Raw genomic sequence first — 14,798 nt, forward strand, 5'->3', positions numbered from 1 at the left:
AAAAATTCTTATAGAATATGATACTTAAAAGGAGTTTGCTTTCCTTCTTCTCCACCATGCAGGAAGAGAACTGTGGAAGGGAGAGAAAATAGATTTGTGTTCATTTTTTTAGATGGGTGGGTGGGGTAATACAGATGCAAAACTTTGCATGAACTTTGAGACAAGGTCACTGTATTAATCTTTCTCAACTGCTGTAACAAAGACCTCTCAGGAAGTGGGAGTAATCTATAAATATATGTAAGGCAAAAATAAGACATCAATAAAAGTTTTTTTTTGTTTTTTTAAGTAGAGAGAGAGAGTGGTTTTATGAGGCAGAAATGAAAAGGAAGTGCATTCCAGGAATGTAAAAACTTAGAAAGGGGAGCTGGTATGTCTTTTTGAGCTTTTTTCAACTTGCTTCTAAGTTTGTGATTGTGCAATCCTATGTCTTTATTCAATCCTCATCCATATTTTTTCTGCAGCTTTTAATGTTACTATAGTTTGGTATTATTTCTAGTCTATCATTACGTCCTGTTAAATGTTACTAAATATTCGTCAATTAAATACTCAGTTTCATCAATACTATTCTCTTCTTCCTACCTCTCTTATCCTTTCTTTGTCTCTTTTGCTGACTCCTGACCCTCTTGACACTGAGGGATAACATAACACTGTATGGCGGAAGGAGCACTGAACTGGAAACCTAACTGGATGTAGCCAGAATAATTTACCATTTGCTAGCTCTGAGTGTGTACCTATCTCTTGTGTTCTCTGCCTATCCATTCTCTGTGATTACTTAGCGAATAATTGAGATCATGTAGATTTTATCACTGCTGTCCTAATTCTAGGTTTTTTAATACATTGTGACTCTGAGATCATGCCTTCATATGCAGTACATTTAAGTTAGCTTCTCATTATACCTGAGCAGCTAGGTGGCAAAATGGATAGAGCACCAACCTTGGGGTCAAGAAGATCTGAGTCAGAATGTGGAACCCTGTCTGCCTCAGTTTCCTCATTTGTAAAATGAGCTGGAGAAGGAAATGTCAGACCCTTCCACTATTTCTGATAAGAAGCAATTAAAATAGCCCATTGAGATTTGCAAAATACTTTACGTGTATTATCTCATTTGATCCTCACAGTAGCCCTGAGAGACAGGTATAATTATTATTCCTGTTTTACAGATGAGGAAATTGAGTCTGAGAAAGGTTAAACGCCTTATCCTAACTCACACAGCTAGTAAGTAGGCAGGATTTGAATGATTTCAAGGCTAGGACTCTTATCTACTGTGATACCAACTAGCCAGTATCCACTTGGGCTTTTCAAGAATCCTGCCAGCCTGACTCTCAAGATTGGCTAATCCTTCAGTCCTATATTCCTTTTCTTCCATCTAATTATAAGTTTAATTCAGAGACAAAACCTATGTACTTTCTTCATAGTAAAGTTTTATTTATTATAAAAGGGATTAAGGACTCTTGTACGTAATATGTTATGAAAGCACATAAAAGAAATACTGTCTTCTATATATCTCGGTTACAACTTTCTAGTACTAGAAATTATTCATCTAGTCTTCAAAGAGATTAAGCTTTTATGGCTTCTTATTTCTTAGTTGACATATGATCTTAAAGAGGACATAATTAACAGTTTATGAAAAAAGTGAAGACTGTAGCCTGAGATAATTCAATGATATTGCCATTACTGTTGTTAAGGATCTTGTTGAGAAGCTTGATGAAAAAAGTTAAAATTGAATGGACCCTCGATAATTTATTCTTTCACCCCAATAAGTTTTTAAACAATGAATATCCTTTGACCGTATGTCTTTACTAAGAGTGAAAGGAAAAGAACCCATATATACAAAAAATATTTACAGCAGCTCTTTTCAGTGTGGCAAACAACTGAAAATTGAGGGAGTTCACATTAGTTGAGGGATAGCCTAGGAAGGACAGGTCAGTATCCTGGTAAATATTTAACAGTCAACTCTTTGAGAGGGATCTTTAAATTTATTCTGCATTAATAATATTTTCTCTGTCATTTTCTTAGCAAAACAGCAAATCAAACCTTGAATTGTAGCATTTGCCAATTTCTGGGGTGTAAATGTTCCCAATGAAAATTTTGAAAAGCAATAGTTATGTTTGGAGATCAATGACTGAATAGATTGTGATATGTGGATGATGAGTTCAGATAATCTTGGGGAGACTCAGATGAACTGATACAGGATGAAGTCAGTAGAACCAGAAAACAATATTTGGGGTGGAACCAATATTGTCAAACAACTTTAAAAATTTAAGAACTTTGATCTACTTCCTGAGGGAAGTGATGGACAATGTTGGGATTTGGCTTATTTGACTATATATTTGGTACAAGGGTTTTGTTTTTCTTTTATCATGTTAAAATGGTAGAGGAATATTAGAAATGCATTTTAATTAAATGCAAAACAACAAAAAAAAACTTTTAAAAACTTATATTCTTTCAGCTGGCTGCAATTAATATTTTTATTTTCATCTATGTTTTCACAGCTTCCCATTGTTGAAAAAATAAGAACTATTGCTCAAAAAGTCTATGGAGCCCAAGATATCGAACTTTCTCCTGAGGCACAATCTAAAATACAGCTTTACACACAACAGGTAAAAGTAACGTGGGTAAAGAGGGTCATAAAAAATTGTCTGATAACTGAACTTTTTAAAATCTACTTTTATTTTCAACAATCAACTTTAAGGTCTTTGGGTAAAAATGTTGTGTAAGTTCAAAGTAAGGGAAACCGATCTTCATAGAATTATTGGTAAAGTTATTATCTATGATTTTTAAGTTTAACTAAATTGCAACTGAATCCCTAAATTTCTGTTGTTTCTGCTCTAGTGATTATCAGTTTAAGTAATTGTTAGCTTTCTGTCCCTATTTGGACAAAGCTAGGAAGTTATAAAATTGTCTTTAACTCAATCTGCTACAGATTTATGCAGTCTCATCTCATTGATGCCCTCAGTTAAGTAGGTAAATGAAAAGCACTAGTCTGAAATCAGAAAAGCATGAATTCAAAGCAGACTTCAGACACTAGCTTCCTGATTCTGGAGAAGTAACTTCTGACTGCCTCAATTTCTTCATATGTAAATTAGGGACAGTAATGGTACCTATTTTTCAGGGTGGTTGTGAGGATCAAATGAGATAGTATTCCACAAATTACTATGCAAAAAACAGTATATAAATGCCACCTGCCATCTTTATCATCCACTGTTTATTATATAATTATCCTTCCTCAACGCCTTCTCCACCTACCTATCAAACATTTCAATCATAAGTCCTATGCTTTGCGTATTTTCTTGTTTGGTGTTTCTTAATCTCTTCTAAGATTCTAACTTGATGCTTCTTCATATGCTTTCTCCCATTCCTGAAATGAACATTTCCTAATCCCACCCTTTCCCAACTATTGACAAGATCAGCTCTTAGAAGATCCACCAAGGTGTTAGCTTCTCCATAAAGTCTAGCTAACAGTCATTGCTCCCCTCTTGATATCTTCAGTCATTCATTTGGCTTCTTATAGGCATGAAGTCATTTTTTATACCTGTCTCACCCTTCTGCCAAATGAAAACAAAGATTGCATCCTTCTATTGAGATGCTTAGAACAGTGCCTTTACTAAATGTAGTAGGTCTTTAGTAAGTGTTTGTTAAACTGAATTAAAATGACTGATTAAGTCTTTCTCACTCAGCAGACTGACTTTTTTTTCTGCTGAGTCTAGACTATGACACTGAAATGTTAGTATTACACAAAGATGAATAAATAGGAATCTAGGAGGTTGAAAACATGATATTTTATTGGTTTATTTATTAAAGCTCCTGCATCATCTACTCCTATCAAGTGACATGGAAATTCACTGTGCCATGGTATTAATAGGCCCTTATTGATCCTTTTTTTTTTCAGGTCTGATAGGACTATTCTTAGGATAATTTTATTAATTAATAGGATTATTAATCCTAATTGGGATTATCAGAATTAATAATTAAGCTGATTGCATCAGGGATTCTGTGATCCTAGAGATACATTTGCAATTGTCATTACCCAAAAAAGTCAAATCAAGCCAAGTGTCCTTTCTTTTCCCTATAAAGGCTGATAGAATGTGTAGTATTCTCATACAAAAAAAGACAGATTCGACAATTTATTCTGCATTTCATGGCCCTCAGACTTGAATTTCTTATCTCTCCCCCCTCCTCCCCTTTTTTTAACTCATTATTTGTCATGGGGATTTTTTTTTAATACCATCAAAGTAAATGGTTACTACAGAGATCTTGGATTTAGCCAGAGTTCCTGCCCAAGACTTTCCACATTTCATAAAGCTGACAGCAAATCAAACATTCTTAGGATGGTCTGTGTCTTTCACTAGTCCACTTGAGATTCTGCTTTCATGTTGTCCTGTAGAGTAACTGTGATGGAGTGATTGCATTGATCTTCTAGGCTGTGGAATGCATCACATCCAGTTCATCTACTTCTTGGCAAGAGTCTTCTCAGAATGTAAAAGTGGGGCAGGCCCTCTTTAAAAACAAAAAAACAACAACAACAAAAAAAAAAGCAGACATTTCTATTTATAATTCTCAGTAAATTTTTCAAAAAAGTAAATCTGAGCTTGATTGAAAGAAACTTTAATTTCTTTACCTTTGCATGTGTTTTTTTTTTTTTTTTTGTTTTGTTTTGTTTTGTTTTTTCCCTTTCTCTGGGCCAGCTGAGGAAATGAACTTTAAAAGTTATGTGTCAGCTTTGGAATTGTAATTAATTAGTAAAACATTTTTTAAAGAGGGCACTATAGGCTATTTAATCAAAATCATTCTTGAGTACATTTTACTCTTGTCAGACTTCACATGTAACTTCCTGCCCTTTCACCTTTGGGACTCTGGTTCAAGTTTAGCTTTTGGTCCTTGAAAATAAGAAATTTTAATGAATGACCTCATTCTAGTTCTTAGAGGATAACTGCAGATCAAAAAGCTGTGAGTCATAAGTTAACACAGTGTGGGGGGGACCCTTTGCATTCTGATACACTCTGAATTAATAAGCACATGACTAACAGTTTCTTGTTGGTTTATCCAGGTCACTTTTCTATGGAGAATTGACCGCCTTAAAGAATGAGTAGCCTTTCTAAAAATCAAACACACTTTATCACAAATCTATGTATGAAGAATATTTAGCTCTCAAAAAAAAAAGACATTAAGATGCTGTCAGCTTCATGTAGGCAGAAATTAAAATATGTAGCATAGTAGCAGTCAGTGAGTATTTATTTGAACACCTACTGTTTGCTTAGCATAGGTTTGACATCCACCATTGTCCTTTTCCTAAAATATAAGTTAAGATTGAAGACATGTAGAGAAGTATTTTGGTTCTTTAAAAAATATACACACTCAACATATTTTCTTTTTTTTCTTTCAGGGTTTTGGAAATTTGCCCATTTGCATGGCAAAAACCCACCTATCTCTTTCTCATGAATCTGAGAAGAAAGGGGTCCCAACTGGTTTCATTTTACCGATTAATGATGTCCGGGCCAGCATTGGTGCTGGATTCATCTACCCATTGGTTGGAACGGTGAGTGATATGCCCCATAAATCTTCCATCCCTTGTTTTTATTAAAACAATTTCTCTGATTCTTCCATCTTCTTTGGAAATCATACAGGCAAGGGGGAACTGATGATTATGTTACCTTGAAGACTTTTGTCACTTTCTATATCAAAAATAATTTCAACTTACCGAGTTTTTTTAAAAATTGCTTATATCTGATATTTAAAATCTGAAGTATAATTTATACTGAATATTTAATTGTTTACAGAGGATAAAAATAGCTTGAGAAAATTAAGTTTACCATTTAAGAATAGTACACAAACTATCCAGAGCAGGTTTGTTTTCATATGTTGTTATTGAACTTTACGACTAAGAGCATTAAGATCTTTGAGGAGAGGAACTAAATAATTTTTCATCTTTGTAGTTCTAGCATCTGATGAGGTGATATGCAAATGATAGATGCTTAATAAGTATCTTTTGAATTGAATAAAGTAATAAACCTGATTTCATAATAAACATACGAGGTAGATATGCAAAGAGCTATTGTTCTTATAACAGTCCCCTAAAAAAGTAGGCACATTTTGCCAACCATGCCACTGTTGCTCAAAACACTTTATCAAAACCCGTAGCACATTATTTAATTCTAGTGCTAGCAAATCTTTGTGTTATAATAGTAGATCTGATTTCTTTAAATAGACCACGTCTTTCACAGCCAAATTTAGTCAATTCAGTATCTACTTATAAATAGCTACTGAATGCTGATCCATATGGGTTTTACTAAAAAAAAAAAAGTGAGGCATTATTCATATTGAAAGTATTTTCATACTTAAAATGATGAAATTAATTAGAAAATTGAATTAAATTCAAAGGAAATTGATGAACATTTAAACGTTCTTTTTTATCTTAAACTTAAATAATTTTGTAACATCATTTGACTGATAAAAATATTTAAAGCCCTTAACTCTATGAGGACAAAAAATCAAACAAATCATAGAAATGGTCCCATATTATAAATTAATCTGGGATATAGGGATGAGCAAGAGTCCTATAGTGAATTTTGGGTTAAATACAGAGAATCACCAACTATGATTAGGAAGAGAAAGCGATATCTAGTTCAATCGCTTCCATTTGTAAATGAGGAAAGTGGCCTAGCGAGATGAAGTTACTTGTCCAAGGTCTCACAGGTAGCAAGAAACAAAGCTAATATATGAATATAGATATGATGTACAATACTCTAAACAGAGCTAATATATAGTTCTGCTATATGGGAGCTTAAATTCATTTTTTCAATGGTAAAATGGTGTTCAGTCATTTTTCATTCTTGTCTGACTAAATGGGGTCTCAGTGATCCCTTTTGGGGTTTCTTGCCAAAAATACAGGAGAGGTTGGCCATTTTCTTGTCCAGCTCATTTTACAGATGAAGAAACTGAGGCTTGTTAAGTGACTTGCCCAGTCATACAGTTAGAATATATCTGAGGCTAGATTTGAATTCATCATGAAGATGAGTATCTGATTCCATATCTAGGGTTCCTTCCTCTGTACCACCTAGTTGGCCCATAAAATGGGGATAATATTGTTTCATATTCATTCCTCATGTTTAAGTCGTTAGAAATAATGAAAAAATCCAGGCATGGAGAAAAATTAAGGAATGTTTTACAACTATTTTGAAGAAAATTAAATATTTAGTGAAAATGAAAGTGAAAGGCTAACAACATTCTCGTTAAATTATAGAATCATAAATTTGGGGCTAGAAGGAACCTTGGAAGAGATCTACTCCAACCAATCCTTTTGCTTTATAGATGATGTAACTAAGACCTTATAAAGTAAAAGCATTTACTCAAGTCAACATAGGTATCAAGTAAGGAGACCCTAATTTAGTGGTATGTGAAAAGTCAGTCCTATATGCATATATGAAATGAGAAGCTACCTATTTCATCTGAAGGGTGGAAAAAGGAATACTTACCATTAATCTATCTTTCTGGGTTACCATACTTCTTTGTGTTAAACATTCTCTCCAGAAGTCTCTTCAGTTAATGCATGTGTATTGGCATTAGTGATACATTAAATTATTAATATCTTGTCATGCAAGCCCTAATTGGTTTACTATCTCAACTATGGAAGAAGCACAAGCTGAACAAAAGCTGAAAGGGCCTAAGATGGGAGAGTATGAGGTAGATTAGAAGGAAGGCTGGGTCCATATTCCAAAGCAATGCATGTTGTTCCAGGATGATCAGGCCAACATGTGATGGTGTCTTGCAGAACCTTTCAGGCATATCTGGATGGGTTTAGAAGGAAGGACAAAGGAGAGCTTCCATAGGGGGCTAGGGACTAACCTATGGGACTGGTCCTATGTTTGGGATTATATAGGTACTTAATATGGAGAGGATACTGAGTTGTACAAAACACAGTCCCTTCTGTCAACAAATTTTCACTCTAGATATAAGCAGCCAGAAGTGAGTTTAACAGTAGTAGAAAAGTTTTAGTGAATGGAAAACATATGAATCCTACAGAAGTTATTTGCTGAATGTGCCAATTTTCTTCCTTTATTTTTAAAATACAAAAGACATAGAATAAATATATGGTCTGGCCTTTTTGCCCTCTATGAGAAAACCAAAACAGATCTGGAGAAATTAGAAGCTTCTAAGGTTAGCCTTTGATCTCTAGCTACATCTTGCTTTTGAACAATAGCCAAGCTGCTTCTGACATCACTGTGAGTTATGACTGGGTACAGTATGAATGTGTGGAATGGCCCAAGAATAGGGACTGAGAGACTCACTGAATTTCCGGAAGAGAGAGTTCTGTCAGTTATCTCCTTTTCCCAGAACACAGGCTGATTTCCTCCTGTAGAAACACATTTGAGGAATGGTGATGAGTTTGGGGTTTATTGTTATAGAATTCCTCTGAGACAATGGAATGTGAGGAACAAGGAAGGAAGTAGTTCCTGACGAAAAAGAGTTTTTGGAGTGGAGGAAGCTGTGTCACTGGGACATTGTGGCCTTAGAGAGGAATACTTTCTAAGGACTCAGAACAGGAAACAGTGAGTGTGCACAAGTGAATTTCTTGACTTCTCCTTAGAATTTCCTAATACGGGAAGAACACCAATTGTTTTTTGATTTCATGTGAACAGCTATGACAGTGATTGTACCTGCTGTTTCTTGGCATGAAGGTGAATGCAGACAGGAAAATAGAAGTGATGCTCAAGAGAACGGAAGGAAAGAAGTTAGTGTTGAGTTGGAAGAGCTCTTAAAGGTCATTTGTTTCAACCCACTCATTTCATTGATGAGGAAACTGACACTCAGAGGAAAAAACCAAATTCATTTAGTAATAGATCTGGGATCTGAACCCAGATCATTGGATTCCAGATCCAGCAATCTTTTCAGGAAACAATGCTGTTTTTCTTTAGTAAGGTCAAGAAAATGAGTGTACTGCTTCATGGAAGAATGCAAGTCATGATATCAAGTTTTTGAGTGCATATATATATACTGCACACTAATAAACACTAAATGGCAAGGAAAAAGGCAACATTCTGCTCTTCTGTAGTTTTTTTTTTCCTTTTCACACACAAGCCTATCTCTTCTTGTGTCTTTAAAGTAGGTGGAGACCAATATCTGTATCATTACAAGGAAGTTCTCAAATAAATAAAAGTATTCACAAGGTAATTACTGAGCCTTTCTTCTTCCTTTCTCTGTCATTCTCCATCATATCATCCTCGTGATTGCCCCCAACTCCTATTAGCCTCTCTGTTCTTGGGGTTAACAACAATAAAAACAAACAAACAAAAAGAATAATCTTATACATCATCTCAGCAATGTGTCATTCATAAAGTTTTGCTTTCTTTTGGGTAGGGAGTCTTTATGTGTAAATTCGAAGTCCAGTGAGTACTTTGGGATGTTATGGGGAGAAAAAAGAGAACGTTAACCCTTTTCTCCTCCATGTTCTATAACCATTTTTTCCCTCAATCTCCTTTGTAATCACTTCATCATTTAAGTTGTATCTTTGTTGAACTCTTTTCTTAATTGGTAGAGTCCAAATCCCTTCACTGTTAATGATAAAGACCTAAAATAGTGATGAATGTGGTGGTTCTCACATCTGTGTAACAAATTATAGAGCATCTTTTTGTGGTAGCAAAGCATTGCAAAATGAATAGATGTCCATTAATTGGGGAGTGGCTAAACAAATTGTGGCATTTGAAGGTAATAGAATATTAGTATTCTATTAAAAAAAAAAGAACACGCTGATTTTAGGCCTGAAAAGATATACATGAACTGATGCCATGTGCATCCAGAAAAAGAACTAATGAAACTGAATGTAAATCAACATATGCTATGTTCATTTCTTTTTTCTGTTTTTTCTCTCTCCCATAGTTTTTCCCTTTTCCTCAGATTTTTCCCTCCCAACATGATTCATAAAGCAATGTGTGTTAAAAATAAATTTAAAAAAAAATTATAGAGCATTAGAGCAGTTCCTCATGGTTGATTGGCATTCAGCTTAAGACAGTTACGACTTATATCTTTTTTTTATGCTAATAATTCATAGCTAGTCTTTCTCTGCCTCATACTAATTAGCTAAGTATTCTTCCCCAAAAGCCATTTTTCATTTGTTCCTAGTCAATGTCATTCATTCATTTTTTTTTATTTTAATAAACCTTATATAAATGTCCAGTTCATCCATTCATTGATGCTGAACAGTACCCCATTCCTGACTAATGCCCATAGAATACCATTCAATATGTATTTTTAAACATTTTTGAGAAACAGACAATCAGTCACTGCTGTGGTAGAGATGAATAAATGACCATGAAGATTTCTTCTAGTCCTATCATTCTACAAATTGCTATGTTTGTTTTCAAATACTTAAAAACGCACTATGTATAGTACTCAAAAAAGTATTAAATTGCTACATTTATAACTATTCCATATTACCTATGCCACCCAAAACTAGTATCATTGGGGTGTGGAGAAGGAGGGAGAAGAATGTGTGTTTTAGTACCTCTCTCTTTTGTGTCAGTTTTTATATGTCTGATGACCTCAAAGTCTTAATTCAATTCTAAATCATTAGAATTTATCATGTTTTGATATGACTTTGAGGGTTTTTTATTTAGAATTAGTTCATTGTACTTTAATTATGTAAAAGAGAAAGAAAAGGAATGATAGTATTCAACACTCATTAATTATCTGTAATGTTCAAGGAAATAATAGGGCTTTAAAGTAGTTTTTTTCCTTCATCCAAAGGAATAGGAATCAAAGAGTATGGAGCCAAGCTAAATAACTTCTGACTATCCCTTTACACACTAACAAGACTGAGTAGTCATCGGATTGCTAGTTATCTTCCATAAGTCCTTTCCAGAATACAGTGCCATATAACTGCCTTCTCTTCAACACTCCATTACAGTCTCCCCTGAAATCTGAATGGTGAAGCATTTGAAGGGGATCTGTGGAAAATCTGTTTGTAGGTATGATAGTAACCTTATTGTATTTGACTCTGATCCCTTTGAAATGAGGAAGTCTTTCCAGGAAAATTAAACTGAAAAGATGAGCAGTAAAACAAAAGCTTCATTTAATTAACACTGACAGAGGGAGGCTTTTATCTTCTGAGCCACGTAACCCTGACCCTGGGCCACATCACTCACACAGGTGCACTGTTGACATCATTGCTGGCTTGACTCTGGGAGAGCAGGAAGGCTGTTGAAGTGTGTTTAGGAAACCAGTGAGGTCATTCTCGGCTAATGCTTGGGTGGAGAGTTATTGGATTGGGGGGATGTAAAAAGAGAGATGCTGACCCACCCAGGAAAGTAATTGCTATGTTGTACTTTCTCACGTTTCAGTTCAGCTCATTTTGTTTTCTGTTCTCCTCCCTCTTCTGTAAAAGTATGTGCTGAATGTTTAGTTTCCTGTTGAATTAGGTTCAGGCCAAAGATGCTATTTCCAAACTGAGTGGTGATGTTTTTTTGTCTAAGCCTCCACCCTTACTTAGGGATTCAGAGCTGCAAAGTTGTTATGGACCTTCACTAAGGTACATTAATCCAAACCATATGAATTTAAGTCCAAACCATTTCTACCCCATCCTGTTAAGTGATTTATATGCCCACTTAGATCAGTGAAGAATTTTAACATTCACACCCCAAACCACACTATAAATGAGATGTTAACACCATCCTTATTAACATGTTAGCACCCATCACAAGTCAAAAAGAACATCCACAACCACTTTTACCTTAGAATGTGTTTAAGAGTTGTGCAGAAATCATTGTGACCCAAGGAAAGTCACTGTTTTCCTGAAATCCCCCATACCATATTTATGGGTCAAATCTTCAGCCTATTGATAAAATACAAAAGGTCCCTGCACTTTTCCCATTTCTTTTTCTTCCTACAATACACTGGGTCTCAGATGTACCTTAATTGAAAGGGGGCCAATTGGAAATGGAATTGGAATCGCTAATTCTGCACTGGGTCAGGAAACAGACTAGACTTGACCTATAATCTGTGAGGAGGACCTCCTTGTCTGGTGTCATTTTGTTTCTCACCCCTTTGTCCTCAGAGAGCTACTGCCAGGTTTCCTCTTCCTTTCATCCTTTTACACATATCATGCAGCTTCTTGTTGCTCTTCCACCTCAGAGGTATGCTTCCTGTTACCACATAATCGGCTCTTTCTCTAGCTTGATATAGGCCAGTTCCTCTATCTTATATCATTCCTTTTAGCACCCTCCTAGAGTTTAGTTGCCTAATTCCTTTCATGTGCTCTTGTCATCCAGATCTCCCATTATGACCAAACTGAGGTGTTATTTAGAAATCTTATTTGAAAGTTGACTGTACATGTCCCTAGAACAGACAGGAAATTTTCATACACCTATAAGTGTCATCTCTTCAGAACATTGACCTTTAACTGTGGTTTTTGGAGAAGGAAGATGGTTCTCATGAATATATTTCCAAAAAATGCACACGGTAGTGAAAAGTATAATACAAAAGATGGAGAACTGCCCTTAGTCAGGAAGAACTGGGATTAAATCCTGATTCTCATACTTGCTGGCCATGATTTAATCACATAACTTCTGAGTCCCAGGCAACTCTTTTAAGACTTTGGTGTTGCTGAGCAGTTGTTAATCTGCATTAGTACAAGTTTACTCAACTAGAGTTCCCTGTATCAGTTACAATCCTTGTCTGTTTCTCCATTTACATACAAATACACATGTATAGGCATATATGCCTACATAATTCATAAGAGGAAATTAATGGCTCAGGTAATATTTTTTGCCTGTCTTCAGTAGGTTCTTTGGGTCTTTGGATTTCATTTGGGGCAGTTAAAGGGCACAGTAGGTAATATACCAGCCTTAGAGTCAACAGGACCTGAGCAGCTTCAGACACTTAACTCATACTAGTTATGTGACCCTGGACAAGTCACTTTTGTCTTTCAAATTTCCCTGTTGTTTCTTGGGGGAAAAAAATAAAGTTGATGAATTTTTATGGTTGGGCTAGACCTTAAGTTTGATACAAGGTTCCTTTATTAATAAAAATATAAATATGCTTATTTGATACGTTGAAGGATCAGTAGTTTCTCCATGTGCATTCCTTTCAGTATAGCTTCTACATTTCAACTGCATTTTAATTTCACTGATTAAAACTATTCACCATGATTCAGACCAGTTCCAGTAGACTTGTGATGGAGAGAGCCATCTATACCCAGAGAGAGGACTGTAGGAACTCAGGGTGGATAACATTTTTACTCTTTTTGTTGTGGTTTGCTTGAATTTTATTTTCTTTATTATTTTTATTTTTTATTTGATTTTTCTTGTGTAACAATATAATTGTATAAATATGTATGCCTTTATTGGATTAAACATATTTTTTTACCATGTTTAATATATATTGGACTACTTGCTATCTAGGGGAGGAGATGTAGGGAAGGGGGAAGAGAATGGGAACACAAGATTTTTCAAGGGTCACTGTTGAAAAATTATCCTTGCATATGTTTTGCCACCTGGTAGCTACTCTTCCAGAGCTGAGCCTCTTCGATCTGGATACACTAGCCAATCAATAATCATTTATTAAACATTACTACTGTGTGCCAGAAATGGTCCTATTTCTTGGGTGACAGACTTACACTTGGTGGCCAGACAATTATTGAAACTTTTCCTACTTAGTAGAACCTGCCAGCATTTGTGCTCTGTTTACATAATGATAGTGTACACTATTTACATAATGATAACTGAAGCCCTTTAAGGTTTACAATGCTTAACTATAATGTCTTATTTGAGTCTCACTGGAACCCTCTGAGGTAGGGACTCAGGTAAGCCTTAGGTACTCCTAAGTCCAACATCCTATTAGTGTATACCATGTTATTTCTCAAACATAGCTTTTAACAATTCAAGGCCACCTACATACCACAGTAGGGCATCTGTATAGGATACAGGATAACAATTATAATAATAGAAATAATAACTCACATTTATAAGTTGCCTCAAGGTTTGCTTTATATATATATATATATATATATATAAAATGCTAATATCAATATTACATTGATTAAAACTGCCAACAGATCAGTGGTATATTCTACTTGTGGAATGGACAGTTGTTTTTACCTATTCATGCTAATTTATCCTGTCTCACCATTTCTTGTCCCTCAGTTTCAGGACTTCCAACTACAGAGAGAGAGAGTTGTCTAACTCCCTTTATGGTCTGGCCCTATGAATTCTTCTTTTAATCCTTTCTTATTTCCTTCACTAAGGATTGCTCTTCTGTTGTCATAACCTGTTTCTTGTCTATCCCAGCCCCTTTTATTCTTCATGTTTGGTTTCTTTAGGTCAATAAGGTAAAATGAATGAGGGTCAGAACTCTTTAGAAAGTCAAATCTTCCAAAATTTAAAACCCAGCACAAGGCACCCTTAAAATTGTTGCTCATTAAATTTCTATCAGTATGTCTCTTCCTTAGATTTATTCTCATATAACATCTCTAACTTTAATTAGAAGCATATAATTGGAACATACTAAGGAATTTATGGCAGGGAAATATAATTTGCACACAAAAAAAGCAGTTTTTGGAGATTAAATAGCTGGACCACCCTTGCAGACAGAGCTTCAGTCATAGATGGAGAAAAGAAGAAGACAGATTAATAAAGAAAATATGTTAGTAAATTTTTCTAAGTTAATGTAGCTTTGGCCTTAATAGAAACTAATAATGCTTGGAACTCAAAATACTTTGCAGCCTGAAGCATATCTACAATTATTCATTTATTTTTCCATCTGTTCCCCAGAGTGAATAACATGGTTAAACATTTACAAAAACTTTTTGCCTG

At 35.0% G+C, this 14,798-nt stretch overlaps 1 protein-coding gene across 1 annotated transcript in view; it reads left to right on the forward strand.

The window, feature by feature from the left end:
• The window catches only part of MTHFD1L (methylenetetrahydrofolate dehydrogenase (NADP+ dependent) 1 like), a 203,085-nt gene that overhangs the window by 146,677 nt on the left and 41,610 nt on the right, over window positions 1-14,798 (forward strand). Inside the window, exons 25-26 of the mRNA XM_051997936.1 lie at window positions 2,490-2,597; window positions 5,381-5,533. Coding sequence (XP_051853896.1) covers window positions 2,490-2,597; window positions 5,381-5,533 — 261 coding nt within the window. The remainder of the gene's footprint in view (window positions 1-2,489; window positions 2,598-5,380; window positions 5,534-14,798) is intronic.

Source organism: Antechinus flavipes, chromosome 4 (assembly GCF_016432865.1).
Source record: "Antechinus flavipes isolate AdamAnt ecotype Samford, QLD, Australia chromosome 4, AdamAnt_v2, whole genome shotgun sequence".
Classification (NCBI taxonomy): domain Eukaryota; kingdom Metazoa; phylum Chordata; class Mammalia; order Dasyuromorphia; family Dasyuridae; genus Antechinus; species Antechinus flavipes.